We start from the raw sequence: 13,291 nt of genomic DNA on the forward strand, positions 1-13,291 counted from the left end.
TTGCTCAAAAATACAGAAAAAATAAATTTAATATGCCAAAATGTTAAAAAAAGACTATTTTCTATTGGAATTTATTTAAAAAAATTTAGAAATCATTCTAATATCAGACTCAGACTGCTTGTTGTCTTCCCACAAACCTCGGCATGGGCGTGTCTCGTACATCTGGCTGGGACAGGAATCCTGGTTCTCCGGGACCTGTGTGACTACGGCTCTAGAACGAGCCTGTCGACCCCACGTCTCAAAACTCCTCCCATCCAAACACAGCAGCTGACACGAACTCCACTGCGACCATTTGGTCAGGTGACATTCTCCTGACGTGCGAGATGGAAATTACAGCCAATGAGCAGATGCAAAGAGCTCAAGACAGATGTGATTAATTAAAGCTGCTGATTCATCACTAACAAACCCTTCATTCAGATAAATGTCACTATCAAGTAGTCACTAGTGTGTCATTATTTAGCTTTGTGTGTTGTGTTAGAGATGCAGACCTGGGCAGGGGATTGTGCAAGGCTGCTGTAACTCAATCTCGCTGACGTTGCTCTGTGAATTTTCTACACACATTTTATCCTCTACCGGAACGGGCTGAGGAGGACCTGAAAGAGAACCCCAGTGCACTACACAGGATATTTCCCTCTGACTTACTCCCTCGCCACAGTCGGCCCCCTGCAAACAGAGAGAGAGAAGGATTACAGAGGATTTCAGCTGTCTAAAGATCTGAAGATCAAAACAGTGATGTTATTTTGGGCTATTTAGATGTATTATTCATTTTCCGTGCGCTGCTGAGATATATCAGGTAGTTTTTCTAGATGCCTGTTATTTAGAAAGTGTAAATCTGGTGGGTAGAAAGAAACCACTCCAGATTTAACCAGAATATAATTGGCTCATAACACGGTGAGGAGGCCTCCGCATGGGCTTGTGTCCAACACGCCAAATGATTCACAGCCAGAGAGCTTTTCTGATCGCTTGCTTTTCTGATTGGCTGAAAAAGTGTGTTGTTCCCCTGACTCTTTTTTTTTTTCTCACTGCTTACAGAACCAAAGTCTGTCATAGAGACACATTTGATTGCTTAGGACACCCATTTCACTGAGGCTGTAGGGAGATTTTATACATGGTATAAAAATACCGCTTTAATTGGTAGCCTTTATTCTACTAGACAAAAATCTGATGATTTATTTGACGATTTATTTGTATCCGTCATTTTTTCCAAGGTTTTTTTTTTTTACTTTTGTAATTCTATACTTTACAGTTACATATTTTACACACCAAAATAGTTTTCTTTTATTTGTATATATTAAATTCTTAACAAAAAAATGTATCTTAATTTTTTCTTCATTTTAACTTATTTCCTTTTTTAAAAAAACTTTTATTTGTATATATTTACATTTTATTGATTTTCATTTATAATGATATACTCTTAGATATGTTTTTACTTATTTACATACAAAATGTTTTTTTTTTTTTTTACTTTTATTTGTGTCTACATACATTTTTTGCAAGTAAAAATATATATATTTTTTACATTTTCTAATGATATATTTTACAGTTGCATATTTTACACCCCCAAATAATTATTTTATTTGTAATAATACAAGTTTTTACAACTAAAAATTAATCTTAATTTTCATTAATAATTATGTACTTTTAGGAATAATATTTTACTTATTAATTAAAAAAACAAAAAAACAAACAAACTTTAATTTGTATCTATTTACATTTTTTACAAGTAAAAAAAATATACATACCACTAAAAATTAATCATTTACATATTTTATAACTGTATTTTATTTGTACTTATTATTTTTTTACAACTAAAAATAACCATAATTTTCATTTATAATATACTTAATATACTTAATATACTGTTTTTACTTCTTTACTTTTTTAAAACTTTTATTTGTATCTATTTACATTTTTACAAGTAAAAAAAATATTATATTATATACTTACAGTTACATATTTTACACGCCCAAATAATTTTATTTTATTTGTACTTATTACATTTTTACAACTAAAAATGTATCTTAATTTTCATTTATTATGATATACTTTTAGGTATATTTTTACTTATTAACTTTTTTTTTTTTTTTACTTTTATTTGTATCTATTTATATTTTTTTTACAAGTAAAAAAAATATAAATATTTGTTACACTTTGTAATTATATACTTTACAGTTACATATTGCACACCCCAAAATAATTGTATTTTATTAGTACTTATTAAATTTTTAACAACTAAAAATTATAAATGAAAATTATTATTTTTTTTTTTTACTAAATTAAAATTAATTTAAATGTTTAGGTATATTTTAACTTATTTACTTTTTCTTTTTTTTTTTACTTTATTGACATACTCGACCATTCAATAGTTTTATATACGTGTTTGTGTGTGAAATACAATAGTTTCTTAATTTCTTTTATACGGCATACTTTCAGTGGCAGAATGAATCAGTGTGTGACAAATACATCAGTGAATAGGGTTTTCTACAATGCCATTGTTTACTTTTTTGTGACGCCGCACCTACATAAAGATCTGCAAATGAGAAAGAAAAATCTATCAGAGCTATTCATAACGGCACAGCAAGGATGATTTTATCTCATATGAGCTCAGGGGAAACCCTGACATGATGCGTTCGCTTTGACAGTTTAATGGAAAGCAGTAGCCTTCAGCTATGTGAATTTCCTCAGTCTGTTCATTTGTACATGTAAAGGACAATGTCTCAGCGGTAGCAGCAGTTGTGTGTTTGAGTTTAACTCAATCAGTTGCGCTGCATCAGTGCTACCTCCACCCTGCACGGTCTCCAGTCCCCCAGTCTCCAGCTGTAGCACGGCCTGATGGAACAAGGGCGAGTCTGGGAGAGCTGAGACGGACAGGGACGACCTCCCTCACCGGCAGGCTGCAAAACGACCCTGGACCGTGTCATTTGACCTGGAAAATTGACATAGAACAAGACACAAACACATGGGATCAGAAGCTGAAGTCCAGTGTGAGCTCTGTTTGCATGCTGAAATTTAATAAGCACGCTGGGAAGCGTTTACTCATGGGACTGGCAGAGCCTTGAATTGAGATAAATGAGACTGATAAAAGCTTTTAATTAAGCCTCTAACAACAGCCAAGTTCAAGGAAGCATGACTGAGCTCTTGAGGGTGTAAACAGTTGTGTGCTATCTTTTTTTTAAAAGATATTAGATTTATTTTTACTGGCCAGTGTTGAAATGGAAAGCACCACTCATGCTTTCATGTTATATTATTATAAACTAATATTAAATATTTATTTATTTATTAATATTAAATAACTAAATGTGTGATTTTTATTATTTGCCAATATTGAAATGTAAAAGCACTGTTTTTATATAAAAAAACCCACTATAAAATAATTAATTAATTAATTAATTTTATATATACAAGTAATTTTTAATTTTATTTATTTGTCTGTTTGTTTGCCAGTGTTGAGATGGAAAGGACAACTTATGTTTTTTAACAAAAAATAAAACTAGTTAAATTACAAAAAAAAACAAAACTTTCTATTACTATTAATATTATTACTATTATTATTCTATTTACCAGTACTAAAAAGGAAAGCACTGTTTTCATTAAAAAAAGACTATAAACTAATATTCAATATTAGTAATTTTAAATTAACCATTATTTTAATTTTATAGTAAGTATAGTAGTAAGTATAGTAGTAGTATAGTTATAGTAATTTCATTTATTTATTTGTTTGTTTACCAGTGTTAAGAAAAAAAAAGAACACTTGTTTTAATCAAAAAATAAAACAAATTAAACTACACACTATTAGCTATTATTATTATTTTATTTGCCAGTTTTGAAAAGGAAAAATCACTTTTTTATTAAAAAAAGACTATAAAATAATATTCAATAAATTATTGTTTTTGTATTTATTTATTTGTTACCTTTTTTTTGAAGAAAAACAGCACTTGTGTGTTTTTAATAAAAAAAATTAAGTTAAATTATTATCAAATATTTACTATAATAATAAAAATAATAATAATAATAATAATAATAATAATTTATTGCTCAGTTCTTAGACTTATTTTCTTCAAAAAGAAGGTAACAAAAATTTATTTTAAAATGTTAAATAATAATAATTATAATAATTATCACATCAATTTGAGATCGTACTTTGGCTTCCGCAGGTGTGTGAACATTCTGACCAGGTGGACCACTCTGTAATCAGGCAATTAACAGGGCAGCCCACCTCACAGGGGGCAGAGAGCTTTCCACGTGAAGGACCCAACTAAAAAAAAAAAAAAGAGAAGTAGTACACAATAAAATAACTGTATTCCTATTAGAGCTTTTGTTGAGAGACAATTACAGTGAGAAAAGAACAGTCACCTCTTTGCACATGCTCAGTTCCACCAGCTTCCCATCACTGCGGACACAGTTCAGGAGTCTGGTCTTAATCCCACGGCCACATACTGCGCTTTCACTGAGCTGACAGCTACTCCAGTCTTCACAACATACACACACACAATTCACTCCCTGTACTTCATAATGTGCACAGAACACATTTTACAAACTATACTCGAAAAAATGCTGGGTTCGGCTCGTTGGGTCATTTTATTGGGTTATTTTTAATATTTTTTTACCCAGGTGCTGGGTAGTTTTTCTGTAACTAAGTTGCTGGGTCATTTTTAACGCTGGGTTATTTTTTTCTACTCAACCGATGGGTTAAGCCTGTCTCTGGACAAAACAACCCAGCTGCTGAGTTACAGTCAGATACAGGCTTTTTTGAGTCCTCTACAGGACAGAGTGGTTCTCAGCACCGCTGATTTTGTACTTCTTCAGTGAAATAAAGGTTTGTATACATTTTATTTAATTTATGAAGTCTTTACTGTGCTGTAAATTGTATTATTTTACGCAACACAACATAAGGACGAGATGTCAGTCAGCTGCGTCAGCAAGTGAAACGTGAGGCCGCAAACTGAAGTTTGCAGTTAACCCGGTGAACAGCAGCCCCTCACCGGCTCAGATTTCGACATCACACCGACATGAGAATTAGCACTTTTTCGGTAAAAAGCGATTACAGAGAACGGTTGAATACACTAAAATTAAAATTCTACTTTTAAATGTTACATTTTTATGTCTAAAATGCTTGTTAAACGAGTTTAAATGTATGTAATATTGTAAACTATGCTGTATTCACCCAAATAAATTTAGTTTGTCTTGTATTTTGTCCATGTGTTCTTGCTTAATAATAAATGTTCATCTTCTGATTATTGTTGTTGCCTATATCATTTTTATAATCATTTTTAAACAATAGTTGTTTTAAATAAAATAAAGCAACATGTTTGGTAAAAACATTTACCCAACCAGCTGGGTCAAAATAACCCAGCATGTGTTCTGTCCAATATTTACCCAGCGCTGGGTTGCCAAATAACCCAAGTTGGGTTGTTTTTAACCCAGCATTTTTTTTAGAGTGTATAAATCGTGAAAGTGTGAACACTTGTAACAGCACCTGAGTAAACGTAGGAGTATTTGAGACAGGTCATATTGATACAGGCTTGAGTCTGGTTTAGATCAGGGCAGGTATGATCTCCTTCTGGCCACCTCAAGACACTTCTACTCCTCCATCTCAAATCACCGTCATTACAATCCTGGAAGAATGCAGGCATAAATCAGAATTGCAATACATAATCTTGCATATATGTGACCCTGGAACACAAAACCAGTCATAAGGGTCAATTTGATTTTAAATCATCTGAAAGCTGAATAAATAAGCTTTTCATTGATGTATTGTTTGTTAGGATAGGACAATATTTCGCCAAGATACAACATTTGAAAATGTCAATATTTAAAAATCAGGAATCTGAGGGTGCAAAAAAAAAAAAAAAAATCGAAATATTGAATATAAAATCGCTTTAAATTTGTCCAAATAAGGTTCTCAGCAATGCATATTACTAATCAAAAATTAAGTTTTGATATATTTATGGTAGGAAATTTACAAAATACCTTCATGGAACATGATCTTTACTTAATATCCTAATGATTTTTGGCATAAAAGAAAAAGGATAATTTTGACCCATACAATGTATTTCTGGCTTTTGCTACAAATATATCGTTATGCGCTACTTATGACTGGTTTTGTGGTCCAGGGTCACAAATATCCTAATAGGGATTTCTCCCATTCATTGTTTACAGTAATGCATTTTCAACACAAGCTTGTTTTTAATACTGTAGGGATGAGCCACAATTATTTTTATTGATAATCAACAGTGCCACAAATGAAGTGCTAAACTTGCATAAGAAACATTCCCTTAATACAGTCTGATTATAATTACTACAGAAACCTCAATGCACATTTTAGGCATTTTTTAGATATGAATTAAGATTATTTAATCACTAATGAAGTCATTGCAGGATTCTCAACAACCCAGGAAGATTAGGTTCTGCTATTCTCCAGTGGACAATTAAAAAAAAAAGTTCAGATTTATATGTATAATAAAAGTTTGATTTTGTTACCTGTCATGTATTTCAGTAGCACCATGAATCATTTTGTCAAATCCACTGCAATATATTTACTAAAGCAATAAACGCTTTATTTTAATCATCCCGTCATGACAAACTTCCCTCTATCCTGACGTTTCATTATCCATTCGTCAGCCACTCCATCCATTCATCCATCAGAAACTGACCACGGTACATTTGGTCCACTGGCTCCACTCTGATGTCACACAGTGGGCGGGGCATGGCAGTAGACAGCGCTCGACTCTGATTGGCTTTTCCTCCTGGTCACACAGTGAGTCATCCACAACCTCAACTTGGTTTTCTCCTCCTCTTTTTAGGCAGCTTTAGATCAGAGACAAACAAATGTTATCGTCTAAGGCACCTCATAAGCAAAGAAAATGTTACAAGGTGAGTGCACAAATACAAATAGAAAACACTGTATGGTTTCCTATCATCCCCCCCCGACCTCACTTTCATCTGAAGGGCAGAGTTACGACCTCACTTATCTTTAAGAAGCAGAGTTATGACCCCATGAATCTGTTTGGCACTGTTGTGACCTCTCCTCGGTTTTGAACGCTGACTTATGGGACAATTTTGCTGTGTGACGCACACAGGATCTGTTTTGTCATTGTCCCACCGAGCTAAAACACAATATATTGTTCTGCTGTTCTGTGGCGGAATGGGGACATTTGAAAAGACATTTTCAGTACAAGACAACTTCTTATTAATTCAACTTTTTTGAGCTCACCGGATTTTGCCGGTCCGGAAGCCCTCTCCACACAGGCTGGGTTGATTCGGCGTTCGTGAAATTGTTTGGTGGGTTTAGGACACACATGGACCAGGACTCCACTTCCCACACATACTGACTGCAGTCAGAGTAACAGGGCAGTACCTCAGACACCTGCTCACAGACAAGACAGCTATGTTTTTAGTTTTGGCAGCATGCACACAAGTGTGTGTTTTGTGTGTCTCTGTGTAAACATGTATGTAATGCTAATGCTTATACAAGCAGACAGACCAGACACTTCAGGACAAAATATTATAAACACACACGCAAACACACACAATTCTCTAAGGTACTCACCTGAGCCTTTGTAGATATTCATATCAGCAGAACATGACCAGCAGCAAAACCACAAAGGGGGTTGTAAAGGAAAAGCAAATGAATGAGGAAAGGAAGGAAACAAAATGAATAAAAAGACAGGAAATGAAAATAAGGGTGAGGAAAGAAAAGGTATTGGAAAATTAAAAGAAATGAGAAATGAAATGGAACAAACGTAAAGAAAAGGATATGAAAGGTGGAGGAAATTAATGACAAGAAAGAAGAAAGCAAAGGAATGGAAAGGAAAATAAAGCAATAAGTAAACAAAAGGAAAGAAAAAAGGAATTAAAAGAATAGAGAAAGGAAACGAAAAAGTATGGAACAGGAAATGGAAAGGATTCAGAAAGAAAAGGATATAAAGGGAAGAGGAAAATTAATGAGCAAAAAAAGAGGAAATTGGAAAGGAAACGAAATGGGAAAAAGAAAGGAGAATGGAAAGGGAAGTAAAGCAAGCAAAAGAAATGAATAAGGAAATTAAACATGGAAATGGAAAAGAAAAGGAAAAAAGTGAAAGGAAGAGAAAGAGGAAATTAATGGGGGGAAGAAAAAGATGGAACAGGAAAAAAGGGGAAAAGAAAAAGAATGAAAAAGGAAGGAAATTAAAAGAATAAGGAAATGGAAGGAAACAGAAAAGTAAAAGAATCGGAAATGGAAAAGGAAATGGAATGAATGCAAAAAGAAAAGGAAACGAAAGGAAGAGAAAGAGGACATATTGGGGAAAGAAAACAAGGATGAAACAGGAAACGGGAATGAAAGGGGAAAAGAAAAAGCAGAGAAAGTAAAGTAAAGCAAATGAATCAGGAAAGAAAGAAAAGGAAAGGAAAAGGAAGGAAATGAAAAGAATAAGGAAATGGAAAGGAAACAGAAAAGTAAAGAAATATGAAAAGAAAAAGAAAGGAAAGAGAAAGGAAATGGAATGAATTCAGAAAGAAAGGAAGTGAATGGAAGAGTAAGAGGAAATTAATGGGGAAGGAAAGGGGGGAAAGGGAAGAAAAAGTAAAGCAAAGCAAATAAGTAAAGAACGAAAGAAAAAGGAAGGAAATTAAAAGAATAAGGAAATGGGAAGGAATCAAAAGGAAAGGAAAAGAAAAAGAAAATGGAATTAATACATAAAGAAGAGGAAGTGAAAGAAAAAGAAAGGAAATGAATGGGGAAAGAAAAATATGTAACAGGAAAAAGGGGAAGGAAAGGGGAAGGACGGAAATGAAAAGAATAAGGAAATGGAAAAGGAAAAAGAAAGGGGAAAAGAAAAGAGAAAGGAAATGGAATGAAATGAACACAGAAAGAAAAGGAATTGAAAGGAAGAGAAAGGAAATTAATGGGGAAAGAAAAAGAAGAAACAGGAAATGGGGGAAGGAAAGGGGAAGGATGGAAATGAAAAGAATAAGGAAATGGAAAAGGTAAAAGGAGAAAAGAAAAGAGAAAGGAAATGGAATGAACAGCAAGAAAAGGAATTGAAAGGAAGAGAAAGGAAATTAATGGGAAAAGAAAAAGATGGAACAGGAAAAAGGGGAAGGAAACGGGAAAAGAAAAAGAGAACAGAAAGTAAAACAAAGCAAATGAACAAGGAAAAAATTAAAAGGAAAAATAAAATTCAAAGAATACGGAAATGGAAAGGAAACAAAAAAGGAATAGGAAAAGGAATGAAAAAGGAAAGGTTATAGAATGAATGCAGAAGGAAAGGGAAGTGAAAGGAAAAAAAAAGGAAATTAATTAAAATGAAGAGGAAGAAGGGAAAGAAAGGAAATGGAATAAAAGTAGAAAGAAAAGTAAAAGAAAAGGAGGAGGAAGAGGAAAGTAAAAGGAAGGGAAACAGACGGAAAATGGAAAAGACAAAGAAAAAGAAAAAAGGAAAAGGGAAAAGAAAGGGACAGATTTTCCGTTAGTATCTATTGGACATGTTTGCCCCCCACCGTAGATTCCTTATTTAGTGGTTCATTTATATGAGGGAAACTGAGCTGAAGGAAACGCTTGCCAACTCCAGTTCAGATCCATGAAACTTTAATGTTGCTTGACCTGCCCTGATGGAATATAAAATAAAGAGAGTGAAATAAAAGGAAAAAGAGCAAAAAAGCAGGGGGGGATAAGAGGTTCAATCCCTAGAGGTCTTGATCCTCTCCAGTGTTGTCTTACTAGAATAGAATGTGGTTGAGTAACATTGTGGAAACAGAAAGTGGGCAGTCTGGGGAAGACCCACTAAGTCAAACCAAATGAATAATAAATTAAACAGTAGGTTTACACACACACACTGTCTTGTCTTCTGTGACTCCCATACACAGATGAAGATATAGTATTTATGAAAACATATAATTTAAGCATAGTGTGGGCATTTATAATTTCACAGCAGGTGATTGTTCCTTCAGGCTAATTTAAAAAGACTGAACGGCTCTATTATCAATAACAGCTAAAGGTCTCTGGATATTTTAATTTCTCAGAACAGCTTGTGTCTTGTGAGGACTAATTAGTTTCTACATTTCTTACAAGATCAATAAGGTAGAAGTAGAATTGAACAATCATTCTCACCTGATTTTTGTAATTGAGTTTTGGGCAGGGTCGACCTCCATTGAAAGGCTTCTCTCGTAGCCATTGAGAGCGAACTTTTACACCCCCACCACAAGAGGCGCTGCAGGCTGACCAATTCGACCACTCACTCAGTTTACAGTCGGTAGAACAAGGTACATGACATGATTCCTCTTCATAACCTGTAACTGCGTACACGTCACTTTCTTAGACATTGGTGGAATATACAATATAAATAGTAGTAATAAAAAAATGTGTATTTTTATATATATTTTTTGGTATAATTTTCACGTTTTTGCATTTGTTAGATAGGACAGTGGAGATATGACAGGAAGCGAGTGGGAGACAGAGAGGGGAAGGGGATCCATATATAATATATATTATATATATTTATAACATTTTCTAAAATTATATAAGTTGATGTGCAGAAAATCCAAAGAAATCCAGAGAAATGGCATGCACTTTTAGTTTAAAAAAGGCTGCAAAAATAATTAATTTCATCATTTTAATCATAACCTGTGACAGCATACATGCCACTTCCTTAGACATTGGTGGAAAATACAATATAAAAATTAATAATACAAAACAAAAAATACTGTATTTTTGTTATCATTTTATATATATATATATATATATATATATATATAATATGACATTTTCTAAAATTATATAAATGAATGTGCAGAAAATCCAAAAAAATTCCAAGAAATGGCATGCACTTTAAGTTTCAAAAAGGCTGCAAAATAAATAATTAATTTCATAATTCAAATTCATAACCTGTAACAGCATACATGCCACTTCCTTAGACATTGGTGGAATATACAATATAAATATTAATAATACAAAACAATAAAATATTAAAATTATATATATATATATAATTTTATAAAATGTCATATTTTACATATACACACATATATATATATATATATATATATATATATAAATATGACATTTTATACAATTATATAAATTAATGTGCAGAAAATGCAAAGAAATCCAGAGAAATGGCATGCAGGTTTAGTTTCAAAAAGTCTCAATAATAAATAAATAAATAAATATATATATTTTTATTTTTTTATTTTTATTTATTAAAAATAATATATTTTTAGAAGAATGCATCACCAGGGCTGCTGCAGAGAGCTGGCTCCACCAATCGTCCCAGGTGATCCAGACAGGCAAGAGCTCTATAGCGTTTCCCGTGCCCACATTCACTGTTCTTCCTCTGAGCTCGCCAGTCTTGGACTGCCTTTTGGCCTTGGTGGGAAACTCCTTGGATGAAAGGATGGCCAGCAGTGTTCTTTGCTGGTGAGAGCAAACAAGGGGACCAGGAACCTTGAGGCTGGGTGTGAAATTCAGAACAAGGACAGGCTTCTTTCTCCTGGAGAGGAAACAACTCTTCCTGTTGGCAGCGCCAGCGCTTCTTACTGCGACCTGAGAGTTTGGATGAAAGGAGACCTTGGTATTTATGTGTGCTTTTGGAAAAGCGTTAGATAATCAGAATAGTTTATGGTTGAACATGTTACCTATCAGAGATCGGGTACGAGTGCGCCAACTTCCACAGCCTTGACACTGGGTGAATCTGCTCCAGGAGGTGAAGCTACATTCATCTCTGCATGGCACACGACATTCCCTCACCGGGACAGGCATCACTCCAGCCCATCTCACACAGTCAATCATATCTGCTGGAGAATCATCCGCACCAACACACGTCACCTCTGAAAACACGACAGAGAGGGAAAAGATGTTAAATAATAGTTATATTGCTCTTAGTAGGATCAAATTTGACACTTTCACACTTCATCAAAAGTGAAAATTTACTTCTCTGGAACACAAAAAGGTGATATTTTAAAAAATGGCATAGTATTTCTTTTTTAAACACAGCTGGAATAGCTTAAAATAAAAATAGAATTTACTGTATAACCTGGAATATCACCGAATTTGCAGAATTTTGAATGAATACATCAAAAGTAGGTTAGTACACTTAAATCAAAACATGATATGGACTAGTGTCTGTGAATATTAAGTTACAAAATACTATTTAAATATGAATCCTACGTTTTGCGTGTCTCTGTTTGAATGAACGGCGTAGATACGTGGTTTTGTTTACTACACACATAGTGAACCACATGTGATGCTCGCAGTATTTTAAGCCTCTGCTGCCTCGAAATATACATGAACACATAAACATAATCTCTAGAACTGCTTTGAGAGTCACTTCATAAGCATTTTACAGTTTCTTTTGAGAAAAAACTATCATCATATCTTATACAAACACAAAATTCAAGGTCTTCACAACAACCCATCAAAATAAAAGTTTGGTTTAACGTCGAGAAACTTTGACAGAAATATATTACTTAATGATAGTACTACTACTAATAATAATAACATTTCATAAAATAATGGAATATTTACTAGAAAAATTATTTACCAGAAAAGAATGATTTCTGAAAAATTTCAGAAAAAAAAAAAAAAAAAAAAAAAAAAAAAAAAAAAAAATAAATAAATATAATAATACTTTTTTTTTTTTTTTTTAAATAAAATCAGTTAGTGTAGAGATGCTTTATTCAAATTTAAATGAAACCATTCAAATGGAATCCAGAAAAATAACATAAAAAAATTAGGAAAAAATAAAACTGAATTTGAGAAAAAAATTAAGCATTTCATAGGGCCTTAAAAATTTTTTTTGTTAAACTTTTATTACAATGCTGTTAAAATGTGTAAGTTTCACAATTTCAATTAATTAGACATGCTTTTTTGATTAATATTTTTTAATGTAACCATCAAAACCGAGTCTAGAAAAACTAAAATGGAAAAAATGGAATTTGGAAAAAAATAAAAAATTTTATAGGGCCCAAGGTAAGCAAATGATGACAGAATTTATTTCAATTAAAAATAATAAGAAATGTTCTAATGAGTGATATTATTTCAATTCAAGAAACAGGTTTGCGTTGCCTCATAATATTAATAACAATAATATAACTTTTTTTGTCTTAGAAATACACAATTGATAATATCTTAAGTTAGGATGCAGATATAGATTTATGTTCATTATCAAAATATCGGTAAAAAATGTAGCAACCTCATTTTTAAATGGTGAAATTTAATTATTCTGAGTTTTTTTTCTTTCTTTTTATTAACCATTGGTCTTTCATAGTAGCATACATTTAGATCATGGCAATCACAGTTAAAACCACAAATATA

The 13,291-nt window shown here is 32.7% G+C and overlaps 1 protein-coding gene across 1 annotated transcript in view; it reads right to left on the bottom strand.

The window, feature by feature from the left end:
- Positions 1-13,291, bottom strand: part of thsd7bb (thrombospondin, type I, domain containing 7Bb) — a 77,720-nt gene that overhangs the window by 8,901 nt on the left and 55,528 nt on the right. The window contains 13 exon segments of the mRNA XM_051122845.1: positions 138-311; positions 489-663; positions 2,781-2,926; positions 4,141-4,255; positions 4,354-4,469; positions 5,477-5,615; positions 6,654-6,807; positions 7,214-7,264; positions 7,266-7,366; positions 7,550-7,555; positions 10,091-10,269; positions 11,213-11,521; positions 11,614-11,805. Coding sequence (XP_050978802.1) covers positions 138-311; positions 489-663; positions 2,781-2,926; positions 4,141-4,255; positions 4,354-4,469; positions 5,477-5,615; positions 6,654-6,807; positions 7,214-7,264; positions 7,266-7,366; positions 7,550-7,555; positions 10,091-10,269; positions 11,213-11,521; positions 11,614-11,805 — 1,857 coding nt within the window.

This window comes from Labeo rohita, chromosome 11 (assembly GCF_022985175.1).
Source record: "Labeo rohita strain BAU-BD-2019 chromosome 11, IGBB_LRoh.1.0, whole genome shotgun sequence".
Taxonomy (NCBI): Eukaryota; Metazoa; Chordata; class Actinopteri; order Cypriniformes; family Cyprinidae; genus Labeo; species Labeo rohita.